The following is a 22,681-nucleotide window of genomic DNA, read 5'->3' as shown; positions in this document are numbered from 1 at the left end:
AAAATAAATGCATATTTGAAAAAAACTCAGCAGTCTCCAAGAAGCCATACCACCAGCATACATTTAGAAAGATGAATCTGATATTTAAAAATACAGTGGAAAGCGTTCAGAACTTTAATAGACGTGTTAATATTGCAACTTTATAGTTCTGAGGAAAGGATTGTAATCTAATTTTATCTTTATTATGATAAGTAACAGTAACTACAATGCCCCCCAAAATTGCCAAAATCAACAATGTTTACATTTTTATGTGGCTCTATCTATTATTTACTATGTGACAAATTTGTAGTCATGTGCTCAACACTGCATGAAAATTCAATGTGTGGATTTCGCATATTATCCTTGTGACTGCATAGGCTCTCTGTCTGGGTACTTTGACTTCCTCCCACAGTTTAAAGGCTTGCACGTTAGGTTAAGTGGTGATTCTAAATTCACTGTAAGTGTGAAGCCAAGTGTGAGCAGTTGTCTGACTCTCTGTGTCAATCGTCCTGTAGACTGGCAAGCTCTTCATGGTTTACCAGCTTCCTGTCACTCTGAACTGGACAAACCGTCAAAAAAACATAGATGGCATTGAAATTTGAAATCAACAGTTGTATGTTTTGCAAGTAAAATGTGCAAAAGCCATTCCATTTCCTTCTCATATATTGGATGGAGTAAAAATGCAAAGTACCAGTGGAAGTACTTATATGGATAACAATATCCAAAAATTGTGCTTGACTAAATACTGCTCTCCTGCTTTGTTGTTAATGAGTGAAGGCTTAAATTACTGATATCACTAGACGGTACTTCCACTGTTTTTAGTCGCACAAAAAGAAACTCGTAAAGATTTAGTTTGAGATGTTACATCTGAATGAGTTTTGATTTTGGGGCGTCTCAGCTGTGAATTATTTTTTTTTAAGTGCCAACATAAGGGTAAAATCACCCCTGGGTGCTGTCAGAGTGTTTGAGGAGATGTTTCATTATTCATTAGGCAGCTCGAGGATTTTCCTTTGATAGACAGTGTGTCTCTCTGCTGTTGAGCTTTAGGACAGATTAAATATGAACTCTGCAGTGTAATTTTGAATTTCACAGATTTATTGATGTGTGTTTGGTTCCTGCAGTGTTTTACTGCCACAAAAGTGGATAAAAAATCCTTATTGAGGCGAAATATCTGTGCGTAGATGACTAGACAAGTAATGTTTGTTTGTTGACAGCCCAGCGGCTTACTTGCTGCTTTTCTGTCTCATTTCTCACATACATTTTCATCAAGTCTCACTCTTTTTTTATCAGCTTGTGCCAGTTGTCACAACAGCAGCAGCAGCAGCTTTTTGTGTGTGTATGTGTGTGTGTGAGCGAGAGAGAGAGAGAGAGAGAGAGAGAGAGAGAGGGTGCGTCAGAGGAAAAAGGAAGTTGCGGGAAAAAAGTTAAAAGCCTTCAACACAGTGCAGCTCTGCAGAACACCCACCACGGAAGAACGACAGAACAAGAGCGCCGAAGTCTGAAAATGAGATAATGAAAGGAAGACAGGGAGGTTAACATCAGAAAGAACACATAGAAGTGCCGGGAGGAACCAGTGAAGGTAAGGACCGATGGTTAAATGGTCCTGCGTTGATTTGGACTCATACGATCAGGTTTACTGAGACAGCGGCAACTTTTTTTTTGTTGCATTGAGTTTCAACAAAGGTGTTTCACTGAATGACGGCGTGATAGGGATTGCTGAGTGTCCGCTGTGCGCCTTTCTGATTGAACATTCATTTTGCTCTCCATTTGATTGAACGCCGCATGTCTAAGTGCTGTCTGTGTGTTTGCCCTTTTTTCTATTTTTCATTCAGAAAACCAAGATGGAGCTGTGGCGGCAGTGCGCGATGTGGTTGATCGACTGCCGAGTTCTTCCAGAGAACCACAGGGTCACTCTGGAGGGTGCACAGGTAAATAAGCAGCGACACATTCATATTCACCTGTGTGTGAATAAACAAACTCGTTTCAGTTCCTCAAATTAATTCTGTGTGTGCGCTATGACAGGTGTGCGACCTGGCTCAGGCTCTGAGAGATGGCGTGCTGCTCTGCCAGTTGCTCAACAACCTGCTGCCTCAGGCTGTCAACCTGAGAGAGATCAACCTACGCCCACAGATGTCGCAGGTAAGACACAATGACAGAGACACACACATACGCACACACCCAGACTTTTTCCTGATGCATTTCCATAGGACATTGCTATTGTTACCACCATGGCTTACTGAGGCCCTGATGCTGCATGATAGGAAAATGCTTCAGTCATTATCGGTACATCCGGGAGCATGTAGTGATCAGGATAATGATAATGAAGGAGAACAAAAGGAGACAACTAGAAGACAAAGAGAAATAATAAATAAATGTTTAAAAAAAACTCTAAAATTTTTGTTATTTAATTATCTCCTTATACACAGGGGTTTTGTCAACATTTTCCAATTAAAAAATTTATTCTGCACTTTTATAGGATTTGGTGATACCAACTTGAAAAGACAGATTGCTGCATTGTAATCCAGAATAGTCACAGCTCATTTAGGAAAATTCAGGATTTGTGCTCGAAGCAAGACTCTTCGTGATATGTCAAGTATTTTCTTATTTGACAATTAGAAACTTTTGGACTCATATGAACGCCTTCGAAGCACCATAATCGCACTGGCAGCTGGAAAGCGCTTTAATTTGATCATATTTCTACAGAAGAGTATACTCCACAAGGGATATGATAAAAATACTTTCACCTCTTATCGTTTCTCCTCACTTTGAATATGCCTAATATTTTGTGTATACCTTTGTTGTAGACAGTCAAATGAGAAAACTGATACCATTCTATGGTTAGCTTAGCTTAGCTTAGCATAAGGATAAGAAACAGGCTGGTTGTGTGAAATGGGAGCAGAAACAGCTGACTTCAGTTTTTGCAGAGATTTCACAAACTACAAGCAATGTTTTTGAGGTATGGCATGTGGTTAGGTGAACCTTTTTTTTTCTGGATTGTAGCAGGCAGACTACCTTCCTATCTTCTCACATTTTCTGCTACACTACGCTAGCCAGGTGTTAGCTCCAGGACATTTACAACACAGACATAAGGGCGTTATTTCTTATATATTGCTAATATATTCATTTTTAATACATACTTAGGCTATGCATTTTTTTAATATAACTCTCAAAAAGTCCTGTTGATTCCTGCCTACATTTCCTCGTCTTTTCAACTTTGTCCAAAAAAATTTTTTGACAGTGCATGCAAGCTAAAAAACACATTAGCTAAAAAAACAAAAAAAACAAAAGGGTTGAACGGCATGAGATAATTAAAAGGGTGGCAAATATGAGTTAAAAACATTTGAAAGACAGGATGGTAGAATATTATAACCTAAAGTACAGCATGTTGGGCCTTTTTAAGCTGAAATCTTAAGAAGGCCCTCCTTACTGGAGATCTGCAAACAGTGCAGGAGTTAATGGCCTTTGACATATGCATGGGAAACTCTGGGAAATCCTATGAGGTCAAAAGTGGTTAAGAAACATCCGCTGATTAACAGAAGGCCGGACGTGTACACTGTGACGTAGACTCACAGGCGTATACAAATGTGCATACACACACACACACACACACACACCTGTTGACACAATTACACAATTAGACAATCTTGTCTGTGCTCTTGCAATAAGGATTATTTTAGTAGTGTAAAAACAAATACTTGATTGCATGTTAATGTGATCTCCTGGCAGGGCGACATGATGTGTGCAGCAGTATCAGTCAGAACTAAACGTTTCCCCTTTTCTCAAATTAGAGTTCCGCATTTCCCACTGCTGAAGAGACACAGAGAGAGAGACACACACACACACACACACACACACAGAGAGCAGGAAGTTATGTAAAGCGGCATATGTCTGACCACCATGTCAGTTGCACTGCACACTCTGCTCCGTGTGGTTTCTTCTGCAGTCATATTTTAGATGTCCTTCAAACTGCTTCTTTTTAGTGGCACACATTTTAGCTCATTGTGCTTGATGGTTACGTGGTCCGTGCTGCTGATGAGCATTTACAGTCTGGTCAGGGCTGTAACAAAGTGTATGTGGAATCTAAGTGTTGAAAGAAAGACAGCAGCTTGTTCCTTCTCAAACAGGCTCGTTGGCTTTGAAGATATTTATTATTAATTTGTAATCTTTCAATTTTCTAAACTTGTCAAGTTTTTATTGATTTGTTACAATTGTTTTCTTTTCGGCTGCTTTTGATTTGCTTCTAAATTATTTTTAACTATTGAGAGAAATCTGTTTTTTAAAAAGCTTGTTAATATAGTTCCTGTTTTCATGGATCCGTTCATTAACATTTCTGTTAATATTTTGAACTACTAAATATTACACTAAATATATACTAAGTATTTGAGCACAGTCATAAAGGCTGATCACACGTTCCCAGAGCCCATTGTGGCATCATCAGTTGCTCGTTTCATTTGATTGTCACTTCTAAAAAACACGAGACATTTCGTAACTTAAACCATCTGTGTTTAACAAAGATTGGAGGTTTTGATGGCCTTCCAGTGAAAAATCACTATAACAGTGTTTTTGGGGGGAGTTTGTTCAAACATAAAACTGGAAAATATAGATTTCTGATAAGTAAGATAAGAAATACAGTCAACACCGCTGAAGACCAGGAAAAACCCAGTAGACCTGTTTTATGGCTGCCATTCGGACACAAAGTATGGAGCTTTTCAGATCTTACTAATAATATTAATCAAGAGTTCTTCTCAGATTAAGTACAGAGCCTTAATTAATGTGATTACCAACACCTGTGTTTACCTACATATTTAAATCAGTGAGAAATAAGTCTGTTGAATTATACACATTTATTTAACTTGACTGATTGAAAAACAGATTACTCAGGATCCAGAGTAAGGCTAGAATACACTGTATGGACAAATGTACTGGACCACAGGAGCTGCTCGGCCATTTAAACCCATTACATGAAGCTCCCAGCGTACAGTTTTTGTGTTGATGTTAATGCCAGAGGTGGTTTGGAGCTCTGCAGTTATTGAGTCAGCAGAGTGTTGGAAATTTTGGTGCACCATGTGTCTCTCAGCACTCTGTGACCTCGCTCTGTAACCTTATGTGCACTGCATCTTTGTAGCCGAGTTGCAGCATGTAGGAGGGAAGAAATCTCACAAATTATTACGATACCAACACATTCAGTGAGCTCTTTAGAACAACCCATGCTTTCATAAATGTTCAAGTCAAAGTCAACTTCATTGTCAGTTGTGCAATATGTGCGGGACATCCACGGGATCGAAATGCAGCTTCACTCTGATCCACACTGCACAAGCAGAATGCATCTAAAACAAAAACAACTAAATATGAGTTTAAATATTGCACTACTACATATTAAAGCCTAGATACAAGAGGTATGGCCCAATCCCTTTGCCCATATTTGTTATCATGTAAAAATTGCACATGTATATTTATGGTTATTTGGTTTATAGATCAGCTGAACTGAATTGAATAATATAACTTATAAAAAAGTGATGATTGTGTTTCTGTTTTTTTTTTTAGTTCCTGTGTTTAAAGAATATCCGGACATTCCTGGGAGTTTGTCAAGACAAGTTTCATCTGAAGAAGAACGAACTATTTGAAGCCTTTGATCTGTTTGATGTTCGGGACTTTGGAAAGGTATCACCATGCAAAAATCTATCTTTTGGACATATTCCCTTTGTTATTTTTAATTACTGATTAACTTTAAACAAAGTTGGGTTTGAATCTGCCCCGAACCTGTTACGGTTTGGAGGAGGACTCAAGCGCAGGACTCCGGTTCTGATGCTCACAAGAAGGGTTTATTTACAAGTCACCAGGTGTATATACAAGAATGTGCGGGGGGGGTGTTATATACAGCTGAGTGGGGGGAGAAGGGGTCTCCAGGGAAGTCCAGGGGAAAGCACGCGTTTTTCAGAATATCCACTCACACGATCACAGGCTCACACTCCGACACTGCCACACGGGAATCACACGGGGGAAAATCCAGGAAGCTCTGTAGACAGGGAGACAGGGTTAAGAACGACGCACAAAGGAAAACACTTTTAACTAAACTTGCTGTAGCTTGACTTCACTAACGCGTGGTAGACAACGATCCAGCGACGAACAGCAGTCACCTCCTGGCTTAAATGCTGCTCCCCTTAATGAGACCCAGGTGTCTCATTTCCCGAGGGCGTGGGCCGAGGGCGTGAACCCACAGTGAGTTCTGCCCCGGCGAGAGAGAAGAGGAAGAGAGAGAAACAGAGGGCTGATCAGCGTGCAGCTGATCCGCCTGGCCGTGACAGAACCATCCAGCTCGTGTCTTCTCTCTCCTCACCCTTCCTTTCTTCTCTCCACTGCGCTATCATGATGAAGGCTAAAAGCTCCAAAGAAAGAACTTTACACTAAATGTAGTAAACAGGAAAAACTACATTCATGTTGTGACCACATTTTACGTTTGCTTTTGAAACAAATTCTCCAGGCACTCTTGCACTTTGGAGAACCGCACTACAGTTCTCCTGTAGATTTAGTTTGCCTCAGTGTCCCGTCATGCTGTCTCAGGCTGACTCTGTTTGACTGAGTTTGAGATCAGGTCCAGGCCATCATTTGTGGCACTCCTTGCTCCTCTTGTCCCAGAGGATAAGTGTTTATTACTTTGTGTCATCTTCTTTTTACGGTCGTTTATTTGCTGTATCTTGCACGGATGAAATCTCTTCCTGATGGTTACACGATGAATAAAAATTTAAACATCTGAAGAACCCAAAATTGTACCTGAAAGGGGAACTCATGATGCACTTGTAGCTCAGTCATTACGGCAGACGTCTAAAGTGAAGCATGAAGTCCTAACGCCTTACTGCAGCTTGCAGACACCCACAAAGCCCTAACAGGAAGTAGCTTGGTGATTTTCTAATGTGAAGTGTCAGAGCAAAGGCATGAATGCAGTACTCCACAGTTCTCTTTCACTTTCTATGCAGTGCAACGATTTAAAGCAACCAAGAGTGGATTTGAAATGATCACTTTTTTTTTGTCTGTGCAAGCTAAGATGAAGCCATGTCCTCAAAATGAGTCATCAGGACATTTTATTTTTGGAGGGGGGGGGGGTCATTTCATCAACTTTACAGTGTGTTACTGTCACTAAGCTTCTCGTTTCACTTTGCAGCTTCCACTCAGTCACCCATAACAATTTAATGTAGAAAACATGGGTGTGGTAGATCCTGTACACAAGTAAATAAAGTCCATCGGCACAAAACCTGCTCCGAGAGATATCTTATTATAATCTATTGCTTTATTAAACTGCTAACGCTTACCCGTCGGTGTGTGAGCTCTACTTTGCTGTTATAGCAGAGCTTACATCACAAATTGCTTTTGATACAGCTTAGTTCAGTGGTTTCTAGCCATCATCTCAAGATTTAACATAGACATTTATCTTAAGTGGAACTTCTGATAACCTATGGTGGATATAAGGATGAAAGAAGGGGTTAATGCATTTAAACAGAAAGCAAGCAGACAGCAGACGATGGGCTTAGCTAAGCATAAAACCTTTTAGTACGGGAAACATCTGTTCTCACACACAGCTGTTTGGATCTTTTTTAACCACCACTTCATCAGAAAGCTAATTAGTGTTTTCTATTGAATTCTCTGCTAATAAGATAGCAGTTTGAATTAGTTCACAGATTTTTTTTCCACAGGACTTCTCAGAACCACAGACTTTCACTTCTTGCTGCATCTTTACTCTTTTTTTCTGTCTTGAATGAAAGCAGAAATTAGACCGAAAAATGCTGACTGAGAAATGTATTCCTTAGTCCTTTTTTTTTTACTTAACCAGAAGTGTTGGAAGACAAGTTTCAGCTGAAACAAGTCAAGTGGCATCACACAGAAAGAAAACAATGCTGAAAAGTGAAAAAGCTTGTCAAAGAAGCTCAAAATGTGTGACAAAAAACACACTGCCCCTTACTTACTTGGTTAGTAAGTTGTAAACCAACATTTAAACTCGCTAATACATGCTTTCCTTTAAACAAAGAGCGTTCACTTTCATTTTAACCACTGTTTTGTATGTTTCTGATCACATTTCACGTGAAATTTCAACACCCACCGTGATTATGCTCTTTTTAATTGAACTGTCAAACAGAGCGAGAGTGAAACTAGGCCATTATTTAGTGTTCACATTTAAAGTGTTAAACAGTTTTACAGTTTCTCTGCCAGTGTGTGTTCCCACACTCTGTACAAGATTGTTAATTGTGTACTATACTTCTTTGTGTGTTTCTGTCTGTGTAAGGTCATAGATACGTTGTCCACCCTGTCTCATTCGTCCATTGCTGTCCAAAGAGGATTTCAGTAAGTACATTCCTGCCTGTAATTAAAATTGAAGTTTAAAGGGACCACTTGTGCTAACTGCTAAGTCCATGCTTGTATTCTTAGACTATCACCTTCAATCCAGCTCTCCTTTTAAGGCGACTTTCTTACGATAAGCCCTCATATCCTAATCATATTCAGGATATCTGATCCAGTGTTGTGCAATACTGGAAATTTTGGTGTTGATCTCATGCCAAGTAAATACAGGGCCAGTACTGCCAATACCAGTAGCAATACCCATAACTTATAAAGGCAGCTCATGTATGGGAGAGCAGTGTGTCATGAATTTTTAGATGAATCATCATCAGTTCGCAAATTCTGAACACATTTTAATGACCACCAAATCACCGTGAGTTTTACTTTCCACAATAATGGGTTAACACAACAAAACACAACTTTCAGCTTTTGGGGTATTTAAATGTGCCAGTCTCCAAAGCACTTTGGGTCATCTTCTGTTGTGTAAATGGGCTATAAGCTATAAATAAAATAGATGTGACAGTCAACACAAAAAGTTTCAGACATTTTTCATGGTGCACGTCCGAGGTATATTCTCTCATTTCCCAAAAAAGAATTAATTTAAAGCAGTCGATTACATACTGGACTTAGAATCGATACATTGTTTCTATGCTCTATCATGCTACTATCGATTTGATACCAATACTATTGTTGGTGCCAATATTTGGATCGGCCTACCTTTAATGCGATCTCACTGAGATCATCCAGAGCCAAACGTAGCAACAAATGGCTTTATAGGTCCCCTTTAAATGCAATTGTAAAAAGCTTTATCTGCATTTTTAAATTTGTATTATTTTATTAATTATCTGATGTGTGTGTTATCTGTTAGTGTGAAGCATTTATTATTTGTCTGTTTGCTTCCTTGAAATATTTGGGGCTTATAGAAATCACACAGACGATTTCGTTGCTGGCAGAAAGAAAACAGATGCATTGGCAGAGAAGGGAGAAGTAACTTGTTTAAGATGGTCAACTTTTTTTTTTTATAATAAATGTCCTAATCATAACTGTTTTCTGTAGAAATGTGGAAATTATGGAGTTTTAAATAACTAGTCTCAAATGGTTTATTGCACAACATGAAATTATACCCTTATCCTACCACGTGGATGTGAAAGTGCTTACTTGGGATTACTTTTTTGTTGGTCTGTGGCCATGCCACCCTAAAAGCGAGAATATAATATTTATACAACTGAAATTGGTTATATGGACCAGAGGCTTGTGGCTGTTTTTTTTTCTTAGGCTGAAAGTTGGTGTAGCAGATAACAGCACTTCCTCAGTGCCAGATAAGACTGTTGTTTCTTAACTTGACAGAACGTTCCCGAAAGTTTCAAGTTTTGTAACTCATTAATTTAAGTGGCATTTAATCTTTATATTTTGAGCATAACAGGTTTTTGTTAGATTTCTGGGCACTTAAAATGTTAAATCCTTTCCATTACCGTTAAATACGCCGGCTCATCAGGAAGTCAGCACCACAGTAATGGGGTTTTGTCCTTCAGCCTGGAACCTAGATTCATGCTTAATTACTCACATTATATTAACCTTTATTCAGTTGTAATTTTCACTCTCTTTTTTGTTGCTTTAACACACTCACCTTCCCTTCAAACAGGCCTTTTCCTTTAGAGGGATGCACTCTTGATGAGGAGATCTACAGCGGCCTGTCTGACCAGATAGAGTAAGCCTTTTTCTCTATAATGTCTAAATGGAGGGAGAGAGATTGTTTTAAATAGCTGCCAATTTTTCTCTCTCTCTTTTTGTTGTGTGGCTGTATGATTTGAGGATTTTCCTGTAAAACTTTAACATCTTCACAAGGAAATGCTTTCATAATGCCACATTTTGACCTGTAGAAAAGTTCAAAATACTCAAACAGAAAACTACCAGCAAAAATTCTGCATTATTTTACTTTTAAGAATTAAATTTAAGAGTCTTGTCAGGACATTTTGAATTTTAATTGAATCAAACTGGGAGATGTGATGGTTTATTGCAAGTGGAGAAATGTTATATTCCACCAGCTATACAGGTGGTGTACGGGTTAGTGACGCTCCGTATACAGCACAGATATATTTAAGAAAAAAAGCCAAAGGTGATAACAGTAAGTACTTTGCATGTGTTTTGTGTATTAGTGATACAGTGGATGAAGATGATGACTTGTACGACTTTGTGGAGGATGAGGAGAACGAAGGAGATGAGATCTATGAAGACTTGATGAGGACAGATGAACCGCCTGAAACTGTGAGTGGTTCCCATGTGACCTGTAACCTGCAACAAAAAGGAGGGTGTAGCCTTCACTTGCAACCTGCAAACTTTGCAGGTCTTCCAACAAAGTACTTCTGCACTAAAATCTGGGTTTCACTGTGTTTCTTATCACCTCATGTGAGGCTATGACTCGGGAGGCAGAGTAGTCCATATATCAAAGACTCTTAATCAGATTAGAGTTTTACTTGCAGATGTCTAATATATACAGCTTCACCCGAAGCATGTTATTTTAGATTTTTTAGAAACCTTTTAGTCAGAATTATTCAGTAAGAAAAGAGCAAGAAGGACAGTTTGAAATATTAAATACAATTTTGTGTAGCAGGAATAATAATTTTTCTTTGTCTTTCCAATCTTATTAATGTTCTTAAAACCTCCTTTGATTTTTGAAAGTCTTTGTGGGTCAAGGAACCACAGTGCCTCAGAGCCTATGTGCCAAAGTTTTCTGTTTGACTTTGATAGGGGTTGATTAAACTTCTCTGTTAATGTTTAAATAACTACTGCCACTTAAACACCATAACCCATTTCTTTTGTATAAGGCAAGTACAAACAAAAGCAAAAAAACCCTCATTTGACGTTTTTTTTTTTGTGCCCTTTAGCAGCAGAAAACTGGTGTGGACAAGAGAGAGTGCTGCCTGCAGGAGATCAGACAGACGGAAGAGAAATACTCAGAAACACTGCAATCTATACTACAGGTGTGCACACACCCACAGTCTGATCAAAGAAGATCGGTGCATTCATATACCAATAAAAAAACGACTCATAATGACGATGACAGAGCCCATCTTAAAAAACATAAAGGAGCTGGGGGAGAAAAAATGTGAATTTCTGAGATCTTTTAAATTTAACACAAAAATGTTTTAATATTTCTGAAATTCAAAGCTCACACATTAAAAAAAAGAAATCTGAATTTCTGTGAAATTAAAATCACAAATTTGCAAAAAACATTTTTCCGTAAGTAACAACATCACTTTTTATACACCTGTTCCACACCTCTTTCAATCCTTCATCATACATCACAAGCACACAAGTATAGAGAACTCATGCACAAAAAAAATTAAAAATAACACTCATACTCGCTCTTCTGTGCAGCACTTTATGAAGCCTCTTCAAAGGTTTCTCCAGCCACAAGACATTGAAAGTATCTTCATCAACGTACAGGTAAAGAAGGTGTTTACCTCTACATCTGCATGATATACCCACCTCATGGAAAACCTTTGTTTACATAGTGTGTGTGTGTGTGTGTGTGTGTGTGTGTGTGTGTGTGTGTGTGTGTGTGTGTGTGTGTGTGTGTGTGTGTGTGTGTGTGTGTGTGTAGGATTTGAATAAGACCCATTCTGAATTGCTAGAAGAAGTTCAGAACTCTATCCTAAATAATGGAGCCAGGAATCTGTTCCAGGTGTTTGTGAACTACAAGGAGAGGTATATCGCTCATGCAGAGACACACACACAGATCCACTTGTTTCTCTTACAAACAAATGTATGAAAAATATGTTTATGTATCCCATCTCTCGCCAGGCTGTTACTGTACGGTCGTTACTGCAGTCAGGTGGAGGCGGCAACAAAACACCTTGACAAGCTTTCAAATGCGAGGGAGGATATCAGGATGAAACTGGAGGTGAGGAGGAAACACACGCTCCATTTTAGACATATTTAAATAACTTCATGCAAATTTATTTGATCATCATTTCTTGTTGTTTAATACTAGTTCTCTCTGTCTGTCTCTCTCTCAGGAGTGTTCAAAGAGAGCAAACAGTGGACGTTTTTCTCTACGAGATTTACTCATGGTCCCCATGCAGAGAGTCCTCAAATACCACCTGCTATTACAGGCATGTGTCTATACTTCATACGTGGTACTTACTGTATCTTCAGTTTCCAGTTGGTTTTATCCAGCAGCTTTAATTTGCCGTGGCTTGCTTGTGTCTGCAGGAGCTGGTAAAACACACCACTGACTCAACAGAGAAGGAGAACCTGCGAACAGCTCTAGATGCCATGAGAGTAAGTGTGTGTATTTGTGTATTTCTACTTGTATGTAACCTGAATGTATGATACTTAATCCTCGTGCATGCATGTGTGTGTGTTTCCAGGATCTGGCGCAGAGTGTTAATGAGGTGAAACGAGACAATGAGATCATCAAGCAAATCACCACATTTCAGCTTTCCATAGAAAACATGGTGCGGTTACACTATTTCATTTTTAATGAGTCTCTCTTTGGTTGTTGTTTGTATTTCCTTTCTGCTCATCCTCCCTCTCGTCCTCCTTCTTCAGACTCAGTCTCTAGCTCTCTACGGTCGTCCCAAAATCGATGGAGAGCTAAAGATCTGCAGCTCAGAGAAAAGATCGAAACAGGACAGGTGCGTGTGTGGCTGACGCACGTCTCATCTGATATGTTACAAGCTGTTGTTTGACGTTGTGTTTGTGTGCGCTCTGCTGTTTGTCAGGTACGCGTTCCTCTTTGATAAAGCCGTGTTTATTTGTAAGAAAAAGAGTGGAGAAACTTTTGAGCTGAAAGAGATCATTGAACTACACAGCTACCAGATACGAGATGAAACCACAGGAGAGAAGGACAATAAAAAGGTCTCCAAATCTGCACTGAGACACCTGTTACACACAAAACAAGATCGCCATAGGGCATCTCAATAGGACTGACTGTGTGTGTGTTTTTGTATGTGAACAGTGGTCCTATTTGTTCCTCTTGCTGGATTGCTACGGAAGGTCTGGCTATGATTTATTCTTCAAAACCAGAGAACTGAAGAAAAAATGGCTGGAACAGTTTGAGATGGCTCTGTGAGTATTAAATGTGGACGTACAGCTGAGCACTAAAAACAGCAATCAGAGAACTATGAAGAATATTTAGCAGCTAAAGTTCCAGAAACTATACTCAGACTTATAGACTAAAAAAAAACAGTGAGCTCTTTCAAAACACCTCAATATGTCAGCAAACCAGAGCTGGGATAAGTTACTGCAGGTTTTAGGTTGTTAATTGTTTTTTCCTCCAAAATATTTAATTTATGTAATGACGGACTTTTGTGTTGTCGAACATACAAAATAAGAAGCGGATCTGAAAAAGGTTGGACATGGAAACGTTTAGTTTTATGGATTTCTGTTGTTGATTTAACGCATCAACCTGCTATTTGTTACATTATTTGCAGTCTCACTGCACTGGCTATGACTGCTTTTTCATCGTCAGTCTCTCTAAACGGATACCTTATGATTTGTACTTTTACCAGAGTGAAAGTACCAAAGTATCTGGCACTGAAAAGCAGCTGTTTGAATGCTTACTTCCCCCCAGCTGAGGTCAAAACAGTTTCGCTTTATGCTTACAGGTCAAATATGAGTCCTGAGAACTCCACAGCAAATAACCATGACTTCCAGATGCACTGCTTTGAGGAAACCACCTCCTGCAAAGCTTGCTCAATGTTGTTAAGGTACTTCTGTTATTCTATTATTCCTCCAACTAGTTAACAAGTTAGCTCCTGTGGAACTGTATTAACAAGTTAACAAAAAAAAAAGAAAAGAAATCTCCTCTAAAGGTAAAATTTCTCAATGTGTCTGCAGGGGGATATTTTTTCAGGGCTATCGCTGCACTCGCTGTAAGATGGCAGCACATAAAGAGTGTTTAGGCAGAGTACCCGCCTGTGGACGAAACTCAGGTCTGTATACGTGCACACATGCATATGTATGTGTTTAAACACCGCTTCTAATTAGTCTAATGATCAATTCTGCTTTTAAAATTACAGATCATTCTGTTTCTGCAAAAAAGGTATGTCTACATATATTTCATGCTGTAAACTTCCAGCTCAGCTGGTGGATAAAGCCTCTTTGGGCTTTTTATTCCCACTATTGTACGTGCCAGTTTTAATGGATGGATGTTCTTTGGGACTTGCGCAAAACTTTGTTTCACCGTTTCTTTCTTTTCCTGCAGAATAAAGCTCAAAGGTCCTCTGGTCATTCCAGCATTGGTAAGCAATTCATGATATATCAGCTTATATAGCCTACTTCTACCAGCATGTTGAAAGCATACAGGACAAGACTTTCAGGTTCTGAGGTTATGTTTTTGTTCAACACTCAAATATAAAGCTGTAGCGATGTGTCTTCCCTAGTTATAACCTGCATACAATTCATATATCTTGTGAGTTGTGTTATCATAAAAGTGCTTTCTTTGTTTGTAAAGTTATAGCCAAATCTATATATAGTGACCATTTTTAAAAGCCTCTCTGCCATCAGCTTTAATCTCTCTGTGATCTTCTCTGATAAAGACCCATACCCTATTATGTCGGACTGCTAGAACTTCAGCAGGGCAATTATCATTTTCTCCTCTATTAGCAGCAGAGTTCACCATAAATAATTCAGATAGTTATATATCACATTATCAGCAAGTATTCCCAGTCTGCTTTTCCTGCCTGTATGGTTGTATTTTATTGTGATGTGTTTAATGGTGATCTATTTTCTATAAGACACTAAGTGCAAAGTGACATAGGCACTTGGCAACCATGCTTACATATAGGAATATAAACAGCGCAGAAAACAGTTGAGTCCTCTACTGCAGGGAGGTTAGTGGCAAACGAATTGCAGTCATTGGGGCAGACTGACTAAAATAGATCGCAGCGTGTTAACAATCTGTAACTAATCTGTCTGACTGATTGCAGTCAGTATAAGTTTGACTGTGACTTTTTTGAGAGCCATCAGGTGGCTGGTTAATTCAGTTAAGGTTGAGAGTGTTGCACACTTAATCTCTGGTTACCCCAACTGCTTGCGGCTGTTGACCGAGCAACCTGATTTTTTCCTCGTCAAAAGAAGGTATTTTTTACTGTAGTGTGTCTGTGTGCACGGGGTCTTATTGTTTACATCTGCACTGATTTATATTAGAGGGTATGGCTGTCTCTGTTCTTACATGTGCATAAGTGGAAAGCATAAAGCAGGAAGAACAGCAACAAAAGCTCAGCACAGAACAGAGTAGAGATCGTCAGACACAGAATGAAAAAGCGTGGGGTGGAGGTGGGTTGCAGAGTGGCTTGCTGCAGCTGCAGGATTAAATAACCCCACTTTATGAGGTTTGCCTGCTGAGTCATCTGTTGTTGTGAGCTGGCATAGAGATCAGCTGGTCTTCTGGAAATGCGACGGAACTAAACTTTGCAGCCTGTCTGATTCATTTTCTTTGACGCTGATAATCTTATCGCTAGATGCACGTTTTAATACCTTATCCATTTTCAGCATACGGTATAATCTTTTTGCCTCTTGACCAAAAGAAGATTATTTCCCTTACTAAGAAGGCATAAGCATGGCAGATAGCTCCACCTTTTTGATTCTGAAGATTTTTTCTTTCTGACGCAACATCAAAGAGATTTATGTTTGTAATGCGATGTCTCAACTTTAGGAATTTACGAAAGCCCACGGAGTGACCAACGGATTTTTAGGTTTCATTTTATGTAATATTTCAAAAGTCATGACTGAACTGTGACTCACTGGTTGTAATGACTGGAATAAAAGCAACACTCTTGGTAATATTTTCATTCTTACTCTTTTTGTTTTGTCAATCAGAGTCCTGAGGTCAATATCTTGGTTTATCTCCCTCCAGTTCTGCCCAGAAACATCACAGCAAGTGATTTAGCTTCACCTGTCAAACATATCAGTGTACTATACCCCCAACCCGATTTATTCAAGTTGCATAACAGGGCTGGTAAATAAATGAGGATGGTTCGCTTACGTCTGAATGAAAGTGCTTTCCCCTCATTCCCTTCGTTTTTTTTATTTGTTCTTACCGATTGAGCCGTGAGTTCAATACTTGCAGCGAATGAGATGTTCTCACAGTCTTCTTTTCTGAGCCCTCTTTTAAGGTAGAAAATATACAACCATTAACTAGTTTGTGGACTATTTTCACCCAATTTATGCATGTTGATGAGAACCCCACTCGTGTGTGGTTAATGGTAGCCCAGTTTTACTTTATCTAAACGGAGCATCATGGTAGGCGGGGATAGGGGATGTTTTTGGTAAACTTTGTCTATCTGAAATTAAAAGTTTTTAAAAATATGCAGAGAATAGTTTGATCCAGTTTGATTCGTTTTTCCAGGAGTACTTGCCTTATTGCAGCTCTTCCAAATATCACAACCTCTCCTTTTTCCTCTTTCTGCTGTCAGGATATCCTAAGATGGAGGTAAATCAGGAGTATTATGGCATGCCGCCGCCTCCTGTGGGTTTCGGCCAAGCGCTTCATCTCTCCAGAGGGGACGTCATTGAGCTGACCCGCGCTGACGCAGAGCTGCCCTGGTGGGAGGTAGGCCTAAAAAACATAGCCATATACATGCACTCCATTCTGCATTCAATAAACTGAAGAAGGGGAGGGGTGAGGGGGGGTCATGCATTATTTTTTTGACTTTTCAAGGCTCGTTTCCTGTGGTTACCGTGTAGGTGTGAGAGGCTTTTGTCTTTTTTCAGTCTCTTTTGACATTTTCCTCTCTGCGTCTCAGTCTTCCACTTCCTCCCTCGTGCCAAACCTGCACTTGTATCTGCATGCAGTCGTGATGCTGTGTGACAGTTTTGATTTGGAAAATAAGCGTAATCTGACGGCAGAAATCCACAGAGCCGCTCAGGTTTCGCGGCCGTGCTTTTTGTTCCCGCTGGCTCACTGTGGCACAGTTTACTGAAAGTTTCATTCATGAGAAAGAAAGCATGCGCTGAGAAGAGTGAAAAACCATCATGCGTTTGAACCGTCTCACTGTCAGCGCTGCATAAATGGGCTCAACACAGTGTCTGTGATTTTATCCATCACCACTTTAAAACATGTCGTAGTGAAATCGTTTTTAACATTTTGTTAATAGTTACCCAAAAAAAATTGATTCACAAATCAGGTGTCAGCCAGCTCTTTCATGCTTCACAGTACTTCCTCATTAAACCTCTGCTTACAGATTTTTGATGTGTGACTTACCTCAGATTGCTATCTTTTGTATATGAGTAAATATTTTTACAATTGGGGTCGATTGCTTGATTTACCCTTCAGTGACTGATCGGTTGACTCAGTCTGATCATGTTATTTTTTTATTATGTGACATAGGGAAGAAATCTAACCAGTGGTCTAATGGGATGGTTCCCTTGCCAAAAGGTTCAGCCCTACCTCACTGTGAGTACAATCCAGCAGCCAGTAAGCACCCTACTTTTTTCATTTTGAAAACAAAACAACATTTTAAATAGATTTAATTTCCCAGAAAGGCATAAGCTCAGAACAGCAAACAAATAACTGACTAAATTTAGCACAGCCAAGTGGTTTTTGTCAGCTTGCACCATTCCTGTAAAGAAAACAAACATTAAGCAGAATTAGGAAATGAAAAATTGTTATCAGCCTTTTTATATGTGACTTTTCTGTGATCTCACTACTTTCCAGAGGCCACCCCAAGACCTATCTGGCTTCAACTGGTGAGTATTGACAGGAACGGGGCAGAATTGCTCGCTCGCCGAGCTTCTGCTTACCTTGGTTAACCATGGTCTGATTTTTTTTACAGTGCTGCAGTGTTTGCAAAACTCAGTGGGAAACACCACAGAGCCGACACATAGAGTAGTAGTAGTTAACAGACGCAAAAGCAGAACCCGATACTGAAAATTACAGGCGTTTTAATAGCAGCGTTTGGAACACACTGTAACGCTCAAACTGATGGGATGTACCGTACACTGTGGTGATATGTGATTCGCCCCCAGGCTCGTGTTGATGACGATGACGACGGCATTCTGAGCCCTCAAAGTAGTGATTAAAAACAGCTTTTTAATCACACCATTGCCCTGCTGAAGGACAGCGTGTTAGAAAATGTGTCAGTTTGGCGACACCTGGTGGTAATGAAAAGTATGACATTGAGGACAGGAAAGTGAACACGACTGATCATGTACAGTCAGACAACATAATTTTTCTTATAAACAGAGCTTTCCATTATCAAAATAATTGATCAGAGTTTGTAGAGAAAAACATCAGCTTAAAGCTCATTTGAAAGTATTTTTCAGAATTATGTACGCTTGTGCAGGGAAATGCAACCGATACATTTAATTTGATAGCTTTTTAAGATGTGGTTAAGGTGTGAACTGATGGGCTTTCAACTAAAGCATTGGACTAAGTGTAACCTACTATTTTTCTTTATACAGTCTTTCTGGTAAAACCCCCTAAAGGCAAAGCTTCTTCCACTAGCTGTCAGCGAAGAGCGAAGCCAGAGGTGTTTTGTTTTAGGGCTACCCACTTTAATGAAATATCTCACAAATGCCTTCAGGGGATTTCTTCAAATTTGGCTCAAAGCTTGCCATACTGACCATTTTTCACATTTGTCTGGATCCTAAATTTTTAACACTTTGGTGCTGTTTGTGAAATGATTGTTTCTTTGTAATGACACTCATATTTGAATCATTGTCTGCGCTCATGTCTATAACTGTCAAAGAAGGCCAAGTAATGCTGTAGTGACAGAACAGCCAAATGTATGTAAATGACAAAGTGTGTGTTTGATCGCAGTGTAACTTGATTGGTCTTGTGACTGTTGTCAAAAAATAACTGTGTGAATTAATGTTGCAGAGGCTACAGTATTCACTCAAAATAAAAACTAACGCTCTTGTTCTCTCTGTGTGATTGAAGGTTTGCGGGAAACATGGACCGCACGGCCGCCAAAAACCTATTAATGTCCCGCTCTGATGGTACCTTCCTCGTGCGGCAGAAAGATGGAGGAGAGTATGCTATCAGCATTAAGTAAGACATATATCAGTTAAAGTACTGTTTGATTATCTATCTGTTGATTTGAAGATGGCCAAATTACAAGCAATTTTTTAAAATATTCTATTATTGGTCCGATTGCATTTCAAACCTTAATTGTTAAAGGATAAGCTGCATATCTGCCCTAAAGCAATAAGAAAGAGCACTTTTTTTTTGCACACGCTGGAGAGATTATATATCTCGACTGGCCTGGGAACACCTTGGTGTTCCCCTGGACAAGGTGGAGGAGGTGCCTGGGGAGAGGGAGGTCTGGGCCTCTCTTCTTGGGCTGCTGCTCTGCTTCGGCTGCTGCCCCCGCGACCTGGCCCCCGGATAAGCGGAAGAAAATGGATGGAAGGATGAACATTTTTTTTGCACCAAAGGAGCATTTAATTTAATAAAATCGTACAAAACGTCATCAGGAAATATACTGCATTGTCATCCTCTTGTAAAATAAACCTCCTCTTTAAAAAGTTCCCCATCCATAAAACGGTTTGGAAATTTGGAGCTGTTTCACCAAACACATGTAATGCGTAAATGTGCAGTAAATGAAGTATCACTTCCTCTCAAAACCAAGGGAAACAATCCAGACTGACAAAGCATTTAATGCATGATCTGTTTTTAATTCATGAGCCAACAAAATCCATTCATCTTTGCAGAAGTGAAAAATTCTCGATTCTGTCGTTGGAGAGCCATCGCTGTATTTGCCGTTCAGCCTCCACGTGGACTGAGTTCCCAGACTGCGGCTTTTAATATTCACCTCTCTCCTCCCTCAGGTTCAACATGGACATCAGACACATTAAGATCACCTCTAGTGAAGGCCTCTACCGCATCAACGACAAGAAGGCCTTCAAGGAGCTAGTAGTAAGTCATGCACAGTCATAAAGCTGGAGCACTGCCTCAGAGAAAGAGAAACCAAACCTACCGCTGAACATTATCTTTAGTGCTGGATTGCTGCTGACCTCAGCTCCTCCTCTCTAACCACAACTAACATCTCTCTTACGTTTCTCACGCTTCTTTTCTCCTCCCGCCCCCCTCCCATATTAGGAGATGATTCAGTATTACCAGCAGACCTCATTGAAGGAGTACTTTAAGGACCTGGACACCACACTTTGTATACCTTTCAAAAAACCAGAGCAAAGCAACCTGTCTGACAACATGCCCAATTTCACACCAGGTACAGAAGATCTCCATCACCTCCTACAGTCCTCACTGTGATCACCAAAGTCGTCCACTGTGACTTGCAAATGTCTGTGCAAAATGACAGAGCAACCCACCTGCTAGTTGTGGAAGTGCAGATCACTACAGATCATGGAGCTCTCATATTCATTTTTATCACGTTTCTTTATTTTGAACAAAAGCAAGAGTCTAGAAATGACTTTATGATAGCCGCATGTGTTCTTTTTGCCATCTCCAGTCTTTATTGTAAGTTAAAATCTGCTTTAACTCTGTTTAACATGAGTGGTGATGATAACGCTCATGAAAACTCCTCTGCGAGGAATGGGGTAAGACTGTTTCCCCAAAACTATTCCTTTAAGCTGTTCCATGCTGCAATGTGGGCTCTGTCTCACAGGGGGCAGCATGAGGAGCTTTGGCGTCGCAAGGGCCAGGTACGACTTCTCGGCCAGGGACCGCTCCGAGCTCTCACTGCGGGAAGGAGACACCATCAAGATCCTTTCCAAGAAGGGTCACAGTGGCTGGTGGAAAGGAGAGGTGTACGGCCGGGTGAGAGCACGGAAAAAATTTTAAAAATATTTTTTTATTTATTTGCTGTTTTCTTGTCTGACCTGCACTGCTCCTGTGTTTCCAGGTGGGGTTATTTCCAGCCAACTATGTGGAGGAGGATTACTCTGACTACTGCTGATGTTCCTATGGATGTGATATGTAGACTCATTCTCAATGTGTGTGAGGGACTGCATTAACCAACATGCAGGAGTGTGGCTGTGTGTATGAACGAGAATGCCAGTAGCTACTTGTGATTATGTGATGAGTGTCTAGTGATGTGAATAAAATCTCTGTTCAGCCAGCTTGATGATGTCTGGTTCATGTATGGATTTTAACCATATCATTATATCTACTCGAAATTTACAGTTTACAACACCACCTCTGTGTTGTTTTTAAGCTCACGTTTAAGTGTTTGTGTGATCTCATGTGAAATTAAATTAAAAACTGAAAAAAGGGTGTTTAATGCACATCGTGTATGCAGCGGATTTCCGATTACCAAAGCAGCAAATGTGACTTGATGTGGTGCAGTCAAAGTTAAAGCTAAACCTAAAGCTAACTGACAATTCAGTTCAGCTCAATTTTATTTATAAAGTTCCAACATTTGCCTCGAGGCGCTGTATAATGCAAGGCAATAATAATAGAGAGAAAAACACCTATGAACAGATCCTTGGCAACAGTGAGAAGGCAAAACTCATTTTTAACAGGAAGAAACCTCCAGCAGAACCAGGCTCAGGGAGCAACAACAACAAATAAAAAGATTTTAAAAAAAGCCAGTGAACAAGACAGTTTTCTTTATTTGGACTGAAGTCTGCAACCTGTAAGAAACCAGGAGACCAAGAACATCAGTAGACCACCGAACACAGACAAACATAGTGGGAGGTTGGGGGTTGCGAAGTAGGTGTTTAGTGGTTAAAATTTTAGCCAGTGTGGAGGACTGACACTAAAACCACTACAAGAGAAACTAGTGCATGATGATTTGTTTCTGCCATTGTAGGGAAAAGGTAAAGAGCAGTATGTGTGAAGAAGTGCCCTTACTCTTTCTTTACAGTGCATGCATGTAACTAACTGCTGTGTTATTATTAATTATTAGTAGTAGTATTAGTAGTAATAGTATTACAACATAGTATTTTAGGCTTGGTTTGCTGTATATAGTGTGTATTGTTAGAAAGTAATGTATTATGATTTAGAATATTGTGTCACGTTTGACCTCTGACCTCTCCCTCAAGTTCAATAGATACATGTGAAGGTCAAAGTGATAATAATACTATGAAGAGCTATTGTAAACCTTCTTACTGCTATTGTTTGTATTGACAGCATATGGAGAATGATAAATGGGGATTCTAATTATCACATTACTTTGGACGTTACTTTGATCTCTTCTTCAACGTCAAATAAGGTAAAACTTGCCTTTTATTTTTAAAAATGATTCAAATTCTTGTATTGGCAACAATTTGGAAATGATACTAGTATATAGGGATTCTAATTATCACATTTGACCTCTTCCCTTATTCAGCAGTTGTTGTTTGTCTTTCCACAGCTGTGCCACGACTGTCCTCTCATTCTTTTCCTTCTTTGATGCAGTTTTAGTAAAAGTTTACATCAATTGCCAGAAATGTCAATTAACCTAGAATGACTGTTGGCTAAAGC

The 22,681-nt window shown here is 39.6% G+C and overlaps 1 protein-coding gene across 3 annotated transcripts; it reads left to right on the top strand.

Annotated features, from left to right (window-relative positions):
* Positions 1 to 1,404: 1,404 nt before the first annotated feature.
* Positions 1,405 to 21,336, top strand: vav1 (vav guanine nucleotide exchange factor 1). 3 transcript variants are annotated; one of them, XM_084931872.1, is made up of 29 exons: positions 1,405 to 1,558; positions 1,812 to 1,907; positions 2,002 to 2,118; positions 5,524 to 5,640; positions 8,255 to 8,313; positions 9,950 to 10,015; positions 10,464 to 10,572; positions 11,196 to 11,288; positions 11,686 to 11,754; positions 11,912 to 12,015; positions 12,112 to 12,211; positions 12,327 to 12,422; positions 12,523 to 12,591; positions 12,681 to 12,767; positions 12,862 to 12,947; positions 13,035 to 13,170; positions 13,271 to 13,380; positions 13,920 to 14,021; positions 14,152 to 14,246; positions 14,334 to 14,356; positions 14,519 to 14,555; positions 16,731 to 16,867; positions 17,645 to 17,731; positions 17,972 to 18,003; positions 19,196 to 19,306; positions 20,086 to 20,173; positions 20,357 to 20,486; positions 20,883 to 21,034; positions 21,120 to 21,336. In XM_084931872.1, exons 2-29 carry the CDS (start codon positions 1,821 to 1,823, stop codon positions 21,171 to 21,173), a joined length of 2,553 nt encoding a protein of 850 aa, XP_084787998.1. In that variant the 5' UTR covers positions 1,405 to 1,558; positions 1,812 to 1,820; the 3' UTR covers positions 21,174 to 21,336. The 3 variants fall into 3 exon arrangements, with proteins under 3 accessions (XP_084787998.1, XP_084787997.1, XP_084787999.1); XM_084931871.1 differs by having other exon boundaries at positions 1,406 to 1,558; positions 11,193 to 11,288; XM_084931873.1 differs by having other exon boundaries at positions 1,407 to 1,558; positions 11,193 to 11,288; positions 17,645 to 17,710.
* Positions 21,337 to 22,681: the final 1,345 nt, after the last annotated feature.

The sequence above is a fragment of the Perissodus microlepis genome, chromosome 6 (genome assembly GCF_051167445.1).
Source record: "Perissodus microlepis isolate ML-2025 ecotype Zambia chromosome 6, ASM5116744v1, whole genome shotgun sequence".
In the NCBI taxonomy this organism is placed as follows: domain Eukaryota; kingdom Metazoa; phylum Chordata; class Actinopteri; order Cichliformes; family Cichlidae; genus Perissodus; species Perissodus microlepis.
This window is presented reverse-complemented; position numbering and strand designations above follow the sequence as displayed.

What these genes read in the sequence shown, in the direction of transcription:
- vav1 (XM_084931871.1), top strand. Translation starts at nt 1,821, where the DNA reads ATGGAGCTGTGGCGGCAGTGCGCGATGTGGTTGATCGACTGCCGAGTT. An exon ending in GTATCTTCATCAACGTACAG is followed by an intron (nt 11,755 to 11,911) that starts GTAAAGAAGGTG and finishes GTGTGTGTGTAG; the next exon opens with GATTTGAATAAGACCCATTC. An exon ending in CAGAGCTGCCCTGGTGGGAG is followed by an intron (nt 16,868 to 17,644) that starts GTAGGCCTAAAA and finishes TATGTGACATAG; the next exon opens with GGAAGAAATCTAACCAGTGG.